Below are 17,869 nucleotides of genomic sequence, written 5' to 3' on the forward strand. Positions count from 1 at the left end.
TTGAAAAGCCTAGAAATACAAGGATACCCTCCATGGTGGTGGGAGATGTTACGATCAAGGGTATCCTACGTGGTGGTGGAAGATGTTATGTTCTTCTGACTCCGTCCACTCTCCCATCACAGAGTGGCTCCAGGTTGCCTCTTCCAGCTTTCTCCATCTCAGTATACCTATCTTAAATTCTCCTTTTGTCAGGCATTTTAAGTCAGACACGGGGCAGTTGTTACAAGGGATGCCTGTCTGTGGGCAGAGTTCCCCCCCCAAGAAACTCAACCTGTATTTTAGACCCTTCCTCCCTTCCCCTCTCTCCCCACATCCAACAATTAGTCAGGAAAGCTGGTTTGCCTCTTTTATTTTATTGTCCTCCAATCTAAGAGCCCTCTTGCCCTTTCAAAGAGAAATGATTTGGAAGAAAATGCCAGCTTTGCTTTTTTTTTACTAAATGCAATATGCGTTCCTATTTCATGTAAACATAACAGCCCCAGTATATATCCGGTTCCATTTATGTAGAATTATAATTATAGGTTGGCTGCATCTATCCCATTCCTTGTACGTAGAATGATAATGAAATGTTTACTGTGTATATCCCATTTCATTTATATTGAAGGGCGTGAGTCTTCTGTTCGTACAGTAAAGAAGCGGAAGATTCACATGCTTCAGTAAAGGAAAATAAAAACAGCTTTAGAATATTGACATTTTGCTGTATACAAGAAGAATCCTTAACTTTCTTGGGATTTATAGCATAAATGCTTAAATTACTCTGCCTTCAGACCTGAAAATTAGGTAAGCAGTTCTTGTTTTGCATTGAACTAGAAATAAATACGCTTGATTTTTTATTACCCAGTATTGAAGCAGAGGTAGAAAAAGATTTTCTTTGATAGTATTTTTAGTACGGGATTATTACTGGTAGTAGCGGTGGTGTTTCCAGACTGCCTTTTAGGATGATTATTTTTTTAAAAGTTTATTTCTTTGTCTTTGAGGTAACTTACATAGGACTAGTAATCCGATACCTGGAAGTTTGCTATTGGAAAATAGAGTTGGGGGCTTAACTGATGGAGTTGCTATAATTGTGTGAACAGTGCAATGACACGCTTAGGCAATTGGGAATGGCTATATTTATAGCATTAGGTAATTCTGTTGGTCTTTTATAAACACATTCACAGGAGAAACGGAATCCTAATTCTGTAAGATCAACCAGATAGTGCGTGAACTTTCAGATTCAAAAGGATTTTGTTTTTTGGAGATCATTTCTAAATTTGAGAATATGTAGGGGGAGAAGCTATTTGTCTACTAATTGAATTTGTGTTGGAAGGAAGGATACTATTTGGTAAAGATGGAGTGTTGAGAGGGAGTTACGCAAGGCAAAGCTCGGGCGTAGAAAAATGCTTTTATTGGGGAAATACTGGAAAATTTGGAGGAAGCAGATTAATAACACTATTATTTGCAAATACTTTTCAGAATTTCAGCATCAAGGGTCTATGCTGATCTATGACCATAATAAAGATTGGAACATCAGGTGTCAGTATTAGAAGGCATGATAGGAATGGCCAATGTAATGAAGGGGAGGGTATTGTCCAGAGCTTTGGAACAACTTGGAGCTTCCTGGGGGACCCCAGTTGTCACCTTTTTCACCAGTCTCCCACGAAACACAAAAATGATTGTTCGGTCTAACTCCCTCGTTTTCTCTGTGAATGAGGATGGTTTATATGCTGCAATTTAATGTGTGTTAAACTTCTACCTAAAATTAGATGCCTCAGATTTGTTTGGAAGAGTCGTTCCACCCCCCCACCCCTTCATTTTCTGGTTTCCAATGGATACAGTAACTTTCCTTTAGATTTTCTTTTTTAGTGTTTGACATTTAGAGGAAATATACTAGATAAACATCTTCAAAATTCATGTTAGAAATGGTTAGGTGCTTTGGTGTTTGTTATTCATCCAAGATCAGGAACTGTATTAATATCTTTCTGCATTATAACAGTCATGGATTTCTGGGTCATAAGAACAAATTTTTATTTGGATTTAGCTTTGTTTGGGAAGCTTTCATTGTTGTTGTTTTTAAAGATGTCTATGTATCATCAGAGTCTCAAACAAAATTCAGGAAGAGTGGAGGTAGTGATTACACCTACAGATCATTTGTTGACATTGATTTTGACATGCACTCTTGCAGCCTTGCAGCACCACAAACGTGGCGAAAAGTTTCACTGCATAGAGTGAGGAAAGAAATTTTTGACGTTTTTGCTCAGTAGGCCTGAAATTCAGTTGGAACTGTATAAAACTGATATCTAGGGTGGATTGGATAAGCATCATTCAGAGTGGCTCAACTCAGTTTGCTAGCGGAGATGAAAAATCAAACGCTACCCACCCTTTTAATGAATCCCTAATTCATCATAATGTTCCTCTTGCATCCAGTTGAGATGACTGAAAAGATAGGAAAATGTACATGCATAAATTGGCCCATTTTCCACTTTGCTGCCTTTAATAGGACCCAGAATGTGCCTACTGAGGCCATTATCTGTGCCAGCTCTTGATGCTCTCCCTTGTCTACATAATATTGGTTACTTCAAAACAGAATGATTAGTATTTTTCCTCTAACAGAGCAGCATTGTAAACTGTAGAGGCTATGAGATTTTTATGGTTATCCCTTCTTTAATAACCAGAAAAATCAGCAGGCCAGATACTAATAACACTTAACAGCTTGTTAATTATGGCAGTGCCTTTTGGAACCCTGCTAATCTCGTGTTCTATTTTTAAAAAAATGCACAAATGTGTCTTGGACACAACCCCAATCAAGATTTATGTTTCATGTGTATTCTGGAAATGTTGAGTGGGTGGGCGGTATGTATTTCACTCTGGAATTTAATGTTTGAAGAGAGCCAATTAGTCAAATGATGCGTTGGATAGTTTTTTTAAAAAAAAGCATTACATTTCACATTTAGTCCTACCTTTCTGCTATCCATTTTTTTATTTTTCATTTTTTCTCAGTTATTAAAATGCAGGGATATAATCCTGGGAGCGATTGACTTCAGTAATGGAACTGGGCTCTTGCATGTTACGGCTGTCCAGTCTCTTCTTAAAAACCTCCAGTAATGGAGCACCCACGATATCTGGAGGCAAGCTGTTCCACTGGTTGATTGTTGTCGGTCCCAGGAAGTTTCTCCTTAATTCTAGGTTGCTTCTTTCTTTGTTCAATTTCTATCCATCTCTTCTTGTCTTGCCTTCTGATCCTTTGGAAAATAAGTTGACCCCACCTCTTCTTTGTGACAGCCCCTCAAATACTGGAACACCGCTATCATGTCCCCCCTTGTTTTTATTTTCAGTAAACTAGACATACCCAATTCCTGCAACCGTTCTTCATACATTTTAGCCTTCAGCCCTCCAGTCATCTTTGTTGCTCTTCTCTGGACTCTTTCCAGAGTGTCTACATCTTTTTATATTGTGGTAGCCAAAACTGGATGCAGTATTCCAAGTGTGGTCTTACTAAGGCATTATAAAGTGGTAGTATCTAATTACCTATGTTGACTCTAAGTTGTAACAGTATCTCTTCGAAATAAAGACTTAGGACTTTGTGGCTCATTTTCTTCAATCATCTATGGGAAATGTTTTAATTTTTGCTGCGGAATAGATGCCAGCAAGTGGCGCCTTTGATTCCACTTCATCTTCTTCAGGGGAGCAACTAAGCTACTCAGTTGTAAGGTCAGATACAAAAGCAAGGCTACAAAAAAAGAGTACAATTGTGATAACAGGGTTTGGGATGGAAGTGATATGAAGCTATGACTTGACACTGGTAGTGTTCTGGCAAAGTTAACTGAATAATGAAAGCTTTCCTTGGGGCTTCTGCGCTGAAATGTAGAACCAGATTTATTTATAGGAAAAAGAAGAGTACAGCCTTTCCAGCAGGCAAAATGAAAATATATCAAGGGCAGCAAAGATTTTCTTTCTTGTAATCTACTTTCCACGTTGATAAAATTTATTCTTCTACTTCGTAACATTTAAATCTTCTGAAGATATAGATTTATTGGCCAATCGGTTCATATGGCTGAACCGGTTGACAGACATGTTGGTGTGGTTTACTGAATGAGATGGTTGTTAGGTTGTGGCACAAAGGAAGATGATATTGTAGCCCAGACTTGTTGCCAATGAGTTATGGCTTGCTTTGAAAAAAGACAAGTGTTGATATGTGTAGTTATTGTATTCTGCTTGTCAACTGGAAGGGAAAGAAATTAGAATTTAAATTTGGAATGTCCCTCATCCCACAGAGGTTAGGATATGCTGCTTTGAATTCATGTTGACCAAATAAAAAGAAGAAAAAAATGGGATAAGCCAGTTGAAAGAACTGCTCTTCTGTCTTAGATAATCCTATTATTTTGTGTCTGATAATCAGACAGGATTGGACAGAAGGAAAAAAAACAGTGTTGGGGTTTAAGGCCAGTTGATACAATAACCAACAATGTATTTTGAAGTGTTTAATTACATTGCTAACATGCTATTATTCATTCATCTATGTAATTCCTTATGTGTGAATATTAAGTGGCTGTCTACTTCCTGAACCAGGCAGCTATGTAGGTTGCTACTCTACGTGTAAATGAAATAGAAATAGAATCGTAGGGATCTTGGTTTAACCCCTTGCCAAGGCAGGAATCCTCATTCCATCCTGGGTAAATGATTGTTCAATCTTTCCTTGAAGACCTCTAGTGATGGAGCACCCACAACTTCTGAGGGCAAGCTGTTACATGGAGTAATAGTTCTCACTATCAGGAAATTTCTCCTTAGTTCAAGATTGCTTCTCTTCTTGATTATTTTCTAACCATTGCCTCTTGTCTCGCCTTCTGGTGCTTTGGAAAATAGGTTGACCCCCTTTTCACTGTGACAGCTCCTCAAATATCGGAAGACGGCTATGAGGTCTTCCCTAAGCCTTCTCTTTGTTTGGCTAAGCCTACCTATCTCCCCAGCAATAAAAGTGGGGGACTCCTTAATTTTCCGAGGTTCTTCAAAAAGGCATAGGACAGAAAGCTAATGAACTAATCGGCTTGGCAAGAAATTCTGGTTAGTTAAAATCCATTGTGCCTTAGGATAACAAATGGAACATGGATTTTTCCCATTATGTTCAGTGTTGGAAATATGCTTTTCAGAAGAAGAAAGCCAAAAGGAATTGCACAACCAAGTAAATTGTCATCAAAAGGTATCTTTTATGTAATCATTGTTTTACATATACCGCTTTAATTTCTCAGAAGCGAAATGTGCAGTTATTAGGCAATTGTTGTCTGACATAGCAGGAGGCTATGATGTAACCATTACTGGGTTTTATTTTTTCCCACCAAACTTTGAATCTTCTGCTCGAGAATGGGCTTTTGCAGGATGCTTCCAATCTTCTGCTGAGAGGTAGGAAAACATTTCTTTGTCTGTCTAAAAGTGTGAAATGGCTAGGATTAGAGACAATGATAATTTTGAAAAACAAGAATGCTATGCTTTCTTCTTTTTAATAATTGCAACAATTAGCCTAGGTTAAAGGGATATTGTTACATTGTTTCAAGGGGAGAGTTGTTAAATAAGGGTTATAGGATCTGCAGTTTGCTGAAATCCTTGTTTTTTGAGAATTAACCCTTTCGATGGAGGATTTACTTGTTGTGTACAGAGGGGATGGAAGAAGCTTCTCTGTTGAACTCGGATGAGTCATCTCTCTTTTCTTTTCTGCCAGAGAGCTGGCTTTAAATAAATGCTCAACCTCCATTGCAACAGAAGCCACGTTTTCAAGGGAGTCATTGCATCTGGGAGAAAGAATCTGAAATCTCGTTCCTCTGTTTCAATTAAAAAAACTCTCCGAATCCTCCTTTAAATCAATTAGATTAGCCTGTATGATGAAATAGCATCAGCTTTCAGGGATTAAGCAAGGGGAAACCAGTTCTTCCCTGTGAGGATGCAGGTCATCCTTAGATATAAACTGCTTTGTCTTTTTTTGAGACCGGTCTGCGTTTGTGTCGTTTGGATCACCCTATAAATATTTTATGTCTTTCTCTTATTTTATCAGCACAATTGAGCTGGCAATTCTGAGTGTTTTTACCAGAATTATGGGGAGTGTGTGTGTGTGTGGGGGGAAGTGCCATATCAGTGGGGGTGAAACAACATAGCCACTTTTCAGTAGTCATGGAGAGAGATGATGTAGGCGTGATGGGATGTCATCGTCATCATTGGAAGTTCCATTGAATATCTCCCTTCCCACACACAGAGGAATTATCTTTATGATATTTTTTTTTAATGAAGCTGTGACTGCAAAGATGCAGCTGAAAGAACCAACAATAGCCGGCTTTTTTGTGCTTATCTCTCTTCTGAATCAGAATAATAAGATTATAACAAAGTTGGAAGGGACCTTGGAGGTCTTCTAGTCCAAGCCCTAGCTCAAGCAGAGGACCTTCTACCTTTTGAGATAAATGGTGTCCAGTCTAAAAACCTCCAGGAATGGAGCGCCCCACAAGATCTGAAGGCAACCTGTTCTACTGATTAATTGTTCTCACTGTCAGGAAATTTCTCCTTAGTTGTAGGTTGGATCGCTCCTTGATTAGTTTCCATCCGTTGCTTCTTATCCTGCTCAAAGCAATGAACGTTATTTATTGATAAACTTGGCTTTAACGGTAGATGTTTTCCTCTTTATCTGTGACGGCTTTCTCAGTCTAGTCTTAGAAGTGGAATATGTTCTTCCAGCCAGCTTGACTCCCGGAATGATTGGCTGTTTAAAGAATGTAACTTCACTGCTCCGATAGGCTCTTCTTGGTGTTTAGTGATGAATAGGAAGTCCAAAATGGGAAGGAAGTGTCCTACAAGAGGACAGAGAGGTTCTTCAGCATTGCCCAACCGAGTGACGGAAATGTTTCCCCTCGGACCCCTTTAATCATTAGGCAACCTGGGGCCTCCCTTAGTTCTTGTCCTTTCTTTACACCCTTTGAGAACCAGGGGGAAGTGAAAGTGGTGAGTGACAGCTACGCATGTCACCCTGACTTCCCTAGAAGGTTGGCAGGCCATCATTTAAAAATAAGGGTTGACTGTATCGAGGCTTAGTTCTTGGAACCTGTGAAGCAATATCAGCTGGTTCATTTGTACTGATTTATTGCTGGTTTGGAGGCCCGGTTGGAAGAGTTGCAGTTCCGATACATCTGAAGAACAGTGGACTGATTTTTGGATCCAGGAGACGGGCAGAGACAATAGAAGCCCAGGAAACCTAAATGCTGAGGAGCCAATCAGGAGCTGGGAGTTTTCTGCTTTCCAGTAAGCTTTGAGAAAAGGAGAGGAGCTGCCTTTTGCTTTCACCTTTCTTCTTCCTTACCCCTGGAGATCCCTCCCCTCCCCTTAGGGATAACTGAGCCTCAGGTAAGAGTAGAAGCCTCCATCCCTAGCGATAAGGGATTGGCTTCAAAGTCAGAATTGCCAGCTCAATTGTGCTGTTATAAGGTAGAGGCAAACCCGAGACTAAAGAAAGCCAAATGCTGTTTTGAAATTTATTTTATTTTTACAGACTGTGATATCAGCTGTGGGGCTTTCATAGTGAAGAAGCAGTGATTGAAAAGTCATTGCTCCATCCTTTTTTATTTTCTTTCTCCCTTAGAGCCGTTTTGCCTTCATTCTAATTCTTTTATCCTTAATGTGGGATTAAAGACTTGAATACTTAGTGAATCAGCAATGTTCAGTGGGGGGGGGGGGGAGAAAGCCTTTAGCCTGGTTTTCTCTCTTTGCTTAAGCTGCGGATAAAAAGGAAGAATTCTCTTTTTCTAAATAAAGTAGGCAGAGAGGGGAAGACAGTTGATAGCAGCAAGATGGAAGGATATGTACTCAATAGGTTTGTGGGTGTAGGTTTTAGAGGCTGTCATGGGAATCAGTGGCACCCATCTTACTCGTGTGTGTGTCTGTGTCTGTGTGTGTGTTTTTGTGCACGCATGCACACATGCTTATATGTATCCCCAATTATTTGATGACAGCTGTGGGATAAAATGTCAATGGCAATGGTACGTTAAAGGCAAAGTGGAAGGAATGAATGCATACAGTATAATAAGGAGGATTTCTAGGAAGAGATTGGACAGCCATTTGTCTGGAATGGTGTAAGGTTTTCTGCTCAAGTAAGGGATTGGACTAGAAGACCTCTAAGGTCCCTTCCAACTCTGTTATTGTCTAGGTTGAAGCTGAATTGGTAAATAAGGCTCTAACTACTGTATCAGCCTCATGAATAGACTTGATGAGAACATCAACTCCGTAAAATAAATAAAAAGTGCAGAGAAGAGCAACTAAGATGATTAAAGGCCTGGAGGCTAAAACATATAAAGAACGGTTGCAAGAACTGAGTACGGCCAGTTGAGATGAAAGAAGGACCAGGGTTGACCTGACAGCAGTACTCCAGTATGTGAGAGGCTTCCACGAGGAGGAGAGGGAGTCAGTTTATTTTCCAAAACACCTGAAGGCAAGAACTAATCAAGGAGAGAAGCAACCTGGAACAAAGGAGACCTTTTTCTGGGACTGGAGGACAATTAACCGGCGGAACACTTTATATCTTGAAGTTGGGGGTGCTCCATTGGTTTTTAAGAAAAGATTTGCCCAGAATGGAATAAGATCTTCTGTTTGACCAGTGTTTTGGACTAGAAGACCTCCAAGGTTCCTTCCAATCTGTTGTTCTGTTTTATTCTTTTTTTATTAAAAAGTTTTACAATACATTTTATCTTTAACAAACAAAAAAAGAAAAAAACCCCTCCCAACCCCCTCCCCTCCCACCCTCTTCCCCGTCCCCAACCCTCCCGTCCCCAACCCTCCCCGTCCCCAACCCTCCCCAACCCCCTCCCCTTCCCCCCCACTTCCCAGAGCAGAGTACAGGGTATAAAAATACAAACAATCATAATCTAACTTACGCAAACAATCCTGAATTATTTAGACTATCGAGCTTTAACTCATATAGATAAACTCCAAACATATATCATATCGTATCATATCAATGATTATTCAAATACAAAATAATACTTTTCAATCTAATACCCAATAAAAGCAATCGCAAATAAAACAATTTATATCAATTGTCTAAAGCTAATCTTCTTTCCAAGTAAGCTTTAAATTCATATTTTTTCTCCAGGTGCTTTGAGCTACTGGAGAAAAAAATTAGAATATATATTTAGCATATCCCTTTTTTTCTTTTTAAATTATTAGTTAGATTTGTCATTCTGTACTTAATATTTCTGCGGTGTAAACAGTTATTTTCTTAATTCTCCTTTTACCCACTGTTACAAAATAATGTGTGGGGGTCAGGGAGACTAGGAAGAGGGCTAATCTGGATTGCATTATTTAAACTGTTAACAAGCATTTGCTTACCCAGCCCCTATTGTCTTTGAAAAAAAATAATTGAAGTTCCATTTTGTCGGCACAAATTGCTTTTGAGGGTTGAGGCTATAATTTCACTTAAAGTTTCCAGAACAATAAGTTGCTTAAAATGATGTTGGTGTTGTGTTTTGTACGGTATATAATACAACATGGTGTTTTGTGTACCAATGTTTCTCAGCCGTGTCAAGTTTTAAGAGGCGTGGGCTTCAGCTCCCCTATGCTGGCTGGGGAATTCTGGGAGTTGAAGTTCACGCCTCTTAAAGTTGACCAGATTGAGAAACACTGATGTACACGATGGTTAGCTGAAAAGTGAATATCCTGATAAGTAATTCTGTTATTATTGCCAAAAAAAAACCCACCACCCCTATATGTGCCTAGTATGTGAGTGTTTTGAGTTTACAACTAGACGAGCCCTTTTTGCTTATAGTCTGTTGATATATTAACATATCTGGGCTTTATATAATGAATCCGGAACGGGTGTATAACCAAATATTGAAATCTAAGTGTATTTTCATTCCATTGTGAGGGGAAGGAGACGTCTGTTTTACATAAAACTGAACATGGCTGAGTCATTCCCGCCCCAAAATGTACTAGTTCTTGAAAGTTGCTGGTTTTAAGGTATACTTCCATATGGTCAAGTTCACTGTGTGTGTGTGTGTGTTTTAATCCTTTGACAGATAGAACTTTCTGGAATGGAAGATGGAAGACAGAGGATCTCGGGTTGCTGACTATTTTGTGGTGGCGGGATTAACTGATATTTCCAAACCGCTTGAGGAGGAAATTCACTTCAACGATGCTTGCCATAAGCTTGCAAAGCCCAAAGAACCCATCACAGACGTGGCGGTGATTATTAAATCTCTTGGGGAAGAGGTCCCTCCTGGATACAAATGCATCGATGTCACTCCGTCAGGACTGTCTGCTGATCTCAACAATGGCAGCCTCATGGGACCCCAAATATATATGTGCTACAGGAGAGGAAGGGATAAACCCCCACTTACAGATCTCGGGTAAGTTAGTTTTACGTTCCTAATTTATTGCTCTGGGGAAACCTGGCAGGAATTGGGAAGCATTTCATATGGCAGAAAGCATCCGTAGGGAATGAAATTGAAGGAGTTTTGAATAGGCCGTGCAAAGAATTTAAAATAAGCCATTCATACTGTATGTCAGGTGAATGAAACACCCGCCTTCCGAGCTTTAAAGCAGCTGCATCCTTCAGGAGGATAAATTTGGCCATGTTGAAGGCTTTCCCGCTTTTGGGTGTGCATCCAAAACTCACTTCTACTGAGATCGCTATTGAAATGAAGCCTCCAGAGAAGGCCGTTGAAACTCTGGGCCTTCCCATGGAGTCACAGAATCACAGGGCTGGAAGGGAGCATGGAGGCCTTTTAGCCCAACCCTTTACCGAAGGCAGATCTTATACCATCCCAGACGAACAGCTGTTTAAAAATTGAAAAACTGACTCAGGATTTGATTGCTATGAAACAAGTAAATTCTCTCTGGAGGTTGTTAAGAAAGGAATAAAAATAAATAAAACTGTCACTATTAATAAGGTCCTAATCAAATTTATAGTAGAGATGATTGTTTAGAATATTAGGCATAATTCAAAGACCACACATCACCAAAGATATTAAAGTCATAAAATGGCTATCAAAAAGATTCCATAATGAGGAGAGTGTCTTCCTTTCTCAAAAGTATTAGAATCTCTGGTCATCCCAGAACACCCATTAGTGGGAAAATCAGGAGAAGGAAAAGGAGTTTGTCACACAAGATGTAATGGTGGCTACCAATTTGGAGATTTGACAACACCAAAGAGAAAGTTATTGGCAGCTTAATCCTCTTGGTGTGGAGTCAGTACGTTTCCCACTATTTACCTGTGCTTGTAGCCGAGAAACATAATAGGGAGATTGAGTGCTCTATTTATGGACTTCCCTTTGGCCCCTCATTGGCCACAGTGAGAACCTTATGATGTAATACTCTGCATTTTTGTTCTTTTGATTTTCGCTTCTTCAGACGACAATAGTAACGTGTAAATTATAAACCCATTGGGCCTATAGATGCTGCTTGGTGGCAAAACTAGAATTTACTACAAACTTTATTTATTTGCAAATATGCCCACACGGCATTTGGTTTTGAGTATGCTACAGATTCTGACTGAAATGTTGCACAGGTAGTCCTCAACTTACAACTTTTGTTTGGCAACCATTTGAGGGTACAACAGAAGTGAGAAAACTAACTCACGATTGCTCCCTGCACTTCCGACCATCTCAACCTCCCCACAGCCATGTGATCAGAATTCCAGCACTTGGTGTTTACCGAATTCCGGCACTGGGTTGCAGCATCCCGGATTCATGTGATCACCCTTTCCAACATTCCCAACTGGCTTCCGACAAACAAAGTTCTAAGGGGGGAAGCAGAATTCGCTTAACCGTTGTGTGGTTCACTTCACAACTGCATCAGTTTGCTTCACAGCCATGGCAAAAAGGCCTAAAATTGGGCACGATTCATTTAACAACCGGTCGCTTAGCCAAAGAGATTCTGATGGCAGTTGCGGTCATAACCTGAGGAGCACCTATAGAGGATACCTGGAATTGTGCTGTTATTTCAGAGTTGAATTGGCTCCGTAGTGCAGCAGAGCTAAGCGCTTGCCTTTCCTTTGCCTTCTGCCTAGGGTTTTGTACGATGGGAAAGAGAGGTTAAAACAGGGCTGTGAGATCATTCAGACCACCCCCTCTGGCCGCCCCGCAAATATCAGCAGCAGTGCCTCGTCCCAGAAAGTGTACCTAACTTACCGAAGAGCTTTGGAGAACATGACCCAGAACACGTTGGCGGTCACCGACATCTGCATCATTATCCCAAGCAAGGGGGAAACCCCGCCACACACCTACTGTAAAGTTGACAAGAATCTGAACAATAGTATGGTAAGATGTTTTCTGGATTTTGAGTCATTCTTCCTCGGTGGATTTATAATACTTGTCATAAGGTAGCATAGATGAGGGTCTGTTAATTCATCTTAATACTCTGAATTATTGTAGGGTTTCTGGCTAGTTGTGGCTAGGTTTTCCCATGCTGCTCTTGATGAGTGAGCAACTCATGTTCTACTCTCGTTTACTTGCTTGTGTTATAATGTTGTCTGTTCTTAGCAGTTCTTGAATGCCATAAAGCAGTGTTTCTCAACCTGGGCAAGTTTAAGAGGGGTGGACTTCAATTCCCAGAATTCCTCAGACAGCCATGCTAGCTGGGAAATTCTGGGAGTTGAAGTCCACCTCTCTTAAACTTGCCCAGGTTGAGAAACATTGAAGTACCCTGCTGTATCACTGGGAATTCATACTGATTTCTCCCCGTTTGCATTTAGTAACTGATACTGATTTACTATCTGAGATTTTTCATGAATATTGCCCTCATGGCTAATATTTCAAGTGCAAATATTATTTTTTTTTAAAATGAGTGTTGAGCAATTACCCATTGCTAGCTTCAATGTGACTGAAGGTTTTCATCATCTTCTTTGTATTAACTATTAATGATTCACATAACAGTTCTGAAATTATTCACTGGTTTAAAGGCATGAATTAAACTGTACTATTTTCTGATATTCTGGGTGGTAGAAAATCAAAATATCCTGTTTAAACAGTCTGTTGAATCAAAAGTACATAGGACTTCTTCGCATGTAAAAAAATGGTAGCTAACAGTTTATTTTTGAAAATAAACATTTTCATAGAAAGTTGCTACTCTTCCTATGTGTTAAACTGAAGGGTTTCCTTATCTCCCTATTCTTTAAGGCTGTTTCTAAACGATAAAATGTGGTTTAGGCCATTTCTTTAAAAAAAAAAGCACAGAGAAAACTGTGCATTTTGACAGCTGAAGGAGAAGCATGATCAACATATTTAAATTGTAAAATTTATTTCTAATTACTAAAAGCTTACATACTGTTCCAGTCAGAATGACCAGAACAAATTATGGTGACAGAGGGAAACAGCAGCCTATTTCATTTTAAAATTACAAAATACTAAGCAGACTTCTGTTAAATTGATACTTCTAGAAGAAATAATACAAAATGTGATTGTAGGTCTTCCTGCCCACATTTATATCTTCAAAAGTACAGAGTGTGTGTATACACACACACACACACACACACACACACACACACACACACACACAAGCACATAGATATTATAATACTAATAAATTCATGATTGTAGTCTCTTCATTGAACTCATCTTTTGGGATGAAATGACTTCAAAGGCTATTTTTATTGTATCCTATATATTCCAGATTGCCTTTGCTATTAAAACTTACAAAATACCATAGATTTCCGGCCCTTATATTGTACCGTACATCATATTATTCTAAGACTGGCTAGGACTCCCCCAGGACTCAGCATTTTGAAATACAGGTAGTCCTTGACTGACAACCATTCATTTAGTGACCAAAGTTGCAACAGCAGTGAAAAAAGTGGCTTATGACCGTTTTCCCACACATTGCAATATCTCCATGGTCACGTGATCAAAATTCAGATGCTTGGCAACTGGCATGTATTTATGACGGTTGCAGTGTCCCGGGGTCACTTGATCATCTTTTGCGACTTTCTGTCACGCAAAGTCAATGGGGAAGCCAGATTCACTTAACAACTGTGTTACTAACTTAACACCTGCAGCGATTCACTTAACAACTGTGGCAAGAAAGGTCATCCAATGGGGCAAAACTCACTTAACAACTCTTGCTGAGCGATGCTTTTTTTGTAAAAGAAAAAGGTGCCGGAACTCACACCTGTCATACAACCCACCTTGCCTACCCTACAAGGTTCCATCCAAAAAAGGTGCCGGAACTCCGTTCTCAGCATTCTATGACAAAAAAAGCCCTGCTCTTAGCTATTAAAGTTTATAATTTAGCTCTAACTGCTAGGTCAAATGTACATTTTATCATGCACATAATACATGAAAACATGTCTTTTACATCCTAAAAATCTGTGTCCAAATTGTTTTTGTTGGCAGCCCTTTCTCTTTACTTCTGGTTCAGTGCTGGAATTTAGCTGTGTGGCAATGTTTAATGGGATACGGTAAATGTTTTGTTTGCCCAGACATGTTGCTAGCAGCAGAAATAAGTTAGTACTACGTAGAAAGCACCAAATTGTATGCCATTTTTGCTGAAAAGGAGTCCTAGAGTGAGTAATTGCGAGTTAAGAGAACTAAGCATTGCTCCGAAAGGTTTAAATCAGTATGAATCCAATAAAAAGAAAAAAGGTTGCCATCTCTTACCAGTATGAAAAAATAAAGTTTTTCATATGATCTTTGAGCACTTCCATTAGTAATTAGAGAAGTTGGTTTAAAGAAGCAGCATTTTATTGAATACAGCTGGTGTTATCAGATTGGTTTAAGTCTTTATGATATGGCATTTGGTTTCAACATTGCCTAGAAGGTTAATTTGCTCATTCCAATGTTATGTTTCCACAGTGGGGCTTAGCAGCCTACTTGTGTTACAAGAAATCTGTAGCAAAAACCAACACCATATCATACAAAGCAGGTAAGCAATCCTAAACTCATTTCAAAAACATTTATGGTCTGGGGATACATGTTACGGGTTTATGGATTACATGTAGTAAGACACGTGAGCAGAAATTTCTTTTTTATGCTTAGAATGTAGAACGTAGAATTACAGTTGGAAGGGACCTTGGAGGTTGTCTAGTCCAACCCTCTGTTCAAGCAGAAGGCTGTAATATATTTCAGACAAATGACTGCTCTATCTCGTCTTGAACACTTCCAGTAATGGAATCAGCGACAACTTCTGGTGCAGGTTAATTGTTCTCGTTGTCAAGAACTTTCTCCTTAGTTCTAGGTTGGATCTCCCATTAATGATCTTCCACCTTTTCTTCCTGTCCTACCCTCAGCTGCTTTGAAAAATAAGTCAAATGTCCCCTTCTCTGGGAGAGCCCCTCAAACATTGAAAGAGTGTTGTCACGTCACCTTCATTAGACTAGTCCTACCAGTTCCTCAATTGTTCATTGTATGATTTAGCCTCCAGATCCCTTATTATTTTGGCTGCTCTTCTCTGCAGTCTTTCTAGGGTCTCAGCATCTTTTTTGTATTGTGGTGACCAGAACTGTATGGAGTATTTCAAGGGTCACCTTACTAATTTATGTTTAAAGGTAAAGGTAAAGGTTCCCCCGCACATGCGTGCTAGTCGTTTCCGACTCTAGGGGCCGGTGCTCATCTCCGTTTCAAAGCCGAAGAGCCAGTGTTTGTCCGAGGACGTCTCCGTGGTCATGTGGCCGGCATGACTAGACGCCAAAGGCGCACGGAACGCTGTTACCTTCCCACCGGAGTGGTCCCTATTTTTCTACTTGCATTTTTACATGCTTTCAAACTGCTAGGTTGGCAGAAGCTGGGACGAGTAACAGGCGCTTACTCTGTTACGCGGCACTCGGGATTCGACCCGCCAAACTGCCGACCTTCTGATCGACAAGCTCAGCATCCTAACCCACTGAGCCACCACGTCCCTAATTTATGTTTAGGCAGCCCTTAAGAGCTACTCTTCCCGCAGCATACGTACCAGGGAATTCTGCTAATGACATTTCAGTGTCTGTTAACTGTTCTTGAGTTTAAAAAGTAAAGAAAAGAAAACTTAATTGGGAAACTCTGGAGGCATACAAGTACAAACAACCAAGCACAGAAATAGGCTTTTTTTTTTCCTACCGAGCCTGCCTGGACAAGTCTGTTGAAATACTTCAGAGACTTAAGTACCGTATGTAATCCACAGAGCAAAATGTCAAACTGAATTTTCTGACTGTGCTCCTGAGCTGGTAGAGTTGAACTCATTGGAAAAGTTAGGAGCATCGTAAAAGTAGCCGTGCTATTTTATACAACCCGTATTTAAAATTGCTACCTCAACTTCAGGCATAGAATTTGTAAATTCTCTTCTCGAAATATTTTGGATAGCAGAATAATGCAGCAGCTCTGAGCACTACAAAGGGAAAATCGATTTACATGACACAGCTATATTACACGTATTCGGAGATAGGGCAGCACCCAAAATTCCACTGATTGCATTTTCCAAGGATTTTATTTAATTGCTATTTTGATTTATTCCATTGATATCCCACCATTCGGTTCAGTCAATTATTTGAGGCAGTCAACTGCAATAAAAAGTAAGGAAAAATATATTTTAAAAGATACATTTTTTAAAAAAAGAATAGCATTGAAAAAAGATATAGAAGATAGAATGATAGTGTTAGAAGGGAACTTGGTCATGCGAGGTCTAATCTTAATCTTTAATCTAATCCATGGATCCCCAAACTTGTCAGTTTTTAAGTTTTGTGGACTTCAAGGCTTCAAGCTATGTTGGCTGAGGAATTCTGGGAGCTGAAGTCCACAAGTCTAAAAGTTGGTAAGTTTGGAGACCTGGCATAATTTTATGCCAGGTCTAATCTTCTAATGGGAAGTTTTTTGAGGAGAGTCTTCCGTAGAAGTAAAGCCAGGAAAAGGCTTTGAATGTGCTTGTCTTGCAGATCTGAATGTCCAGACAGATTCAGAAAGATTCCCTCAGACGAACTGATTATAAGTCATTTTTTTCAGTGCCATTGTAACTTTGAACAGTCACTAAACGAAAAGTCGTAAGTCGAAGACTACCTTTAGTTTCTACCTTTTTGAGGGGGCTCTTTGTCAGGCTATTTTAATAGCATTTTTTCTCTTTTATTTTGAATTTCTAGTAATCTGATAGTTACATAAGCAACAATCTTACAGCTGGGTGGCCCTGTTTGGTTGCCAAATAGATGCGCGTTTTACCACCCACATTTGTTATTAAGAGAATAATGATAGCAGTGTAAAAAAATAATGCTAGTCAAAACAATAGAGATTAAGTAGCAGCCATGAAATGAATACACAGACATCCAGATATAAATCTCTTAAACTACTAAACCTGAATCAAATTCAACAACATCTTGAATAAAAACAAATTATTTTACACTCCTTTTCTCTTTGGATATATTACTAGCAACTAAAGATGTTACTCCTACATTTATTAATCAATTCATCAGTGAATAACCCAAATAAATGAATCTTATTTTACATCTGTTTGGTTCCAAAAGGGAAATTGGGCTGGATTAATATAACATAAGCGAGGATTTGAAAGCCTGCAGGAAACTTTGCGCAGTTCTAGAATAAATTATTCAAAGATCAGCCTCTAAAGAGATATATGTACATGACATCTACCATGGTCACAGTTGTGATGTCCACAATAATTTTTAAAAAGTTATTCCTTTTTTTAAAAAAGAGTTGGTGGTTTTTAAAAACCTTTTGAGTGCTATGAATGTAGGCTAAACAAATTCGGAAACAAAAGGAATAAATAAATCAGAGGACATCAAAGGGGTGGAAGAAACTCAGCTTGCCAGAAGGATAGTATTTGTCTTGACGTGTAAAAAAACATTTAGGAGCCCTAGACAATTACACTGAACATAAGCCAGCAGTATGATGCAGATACCAACAAAACTCACGCAATCTTAGGCTGCTTGGCATAATGTCCAATTAATGAGAAAGAA

General features: G+C 39.4%; 1 protein-coding gene across 3 annotated transcripts in view; it reads left to right on the forward strand.

The window, feature by feature from the left end:
* Positions 1-17,869, forward strand: part of DENND4A (DENN domain containing 4A) — an 83,389-nt gene that overhangs the window by 1,373 nt on the left and 64,147 nt on the right. For all 3 annotated transcript variants that reach the window (XM_083370994.1, XM_083370995.1, XM_083370996.1), the window contains exons 2-4: positions 10,020-10,349; positions 12,011-12,260; positions 14,790-14,859. In XM_083370994.1, coding sequence (XP_083227120.1) covers positions 10,042-10,349; positions 12,011-12,260; positions 14,790-14,859 — 628 coding nt within the window. In that variant the 5' untranslated portion in view covers positions 10,020-10,041. The remainder of the gene's footprint in view (positions 1-10,019; positions 10,350-12,010; positions 12,261-14,789; positions 14,860-17,869) is intronic.

Source organism: Vipera ursinii, assembly GCF_947247035.1.
Source record: "Vipera ursinii genome assembly, chromosome: 11".
Lineage (NCBI taxonomy): Eukaryota > Metazoa > Chordata > Lepidosauria > Squamata > Viperidae > Vipera > Vipera ursinii.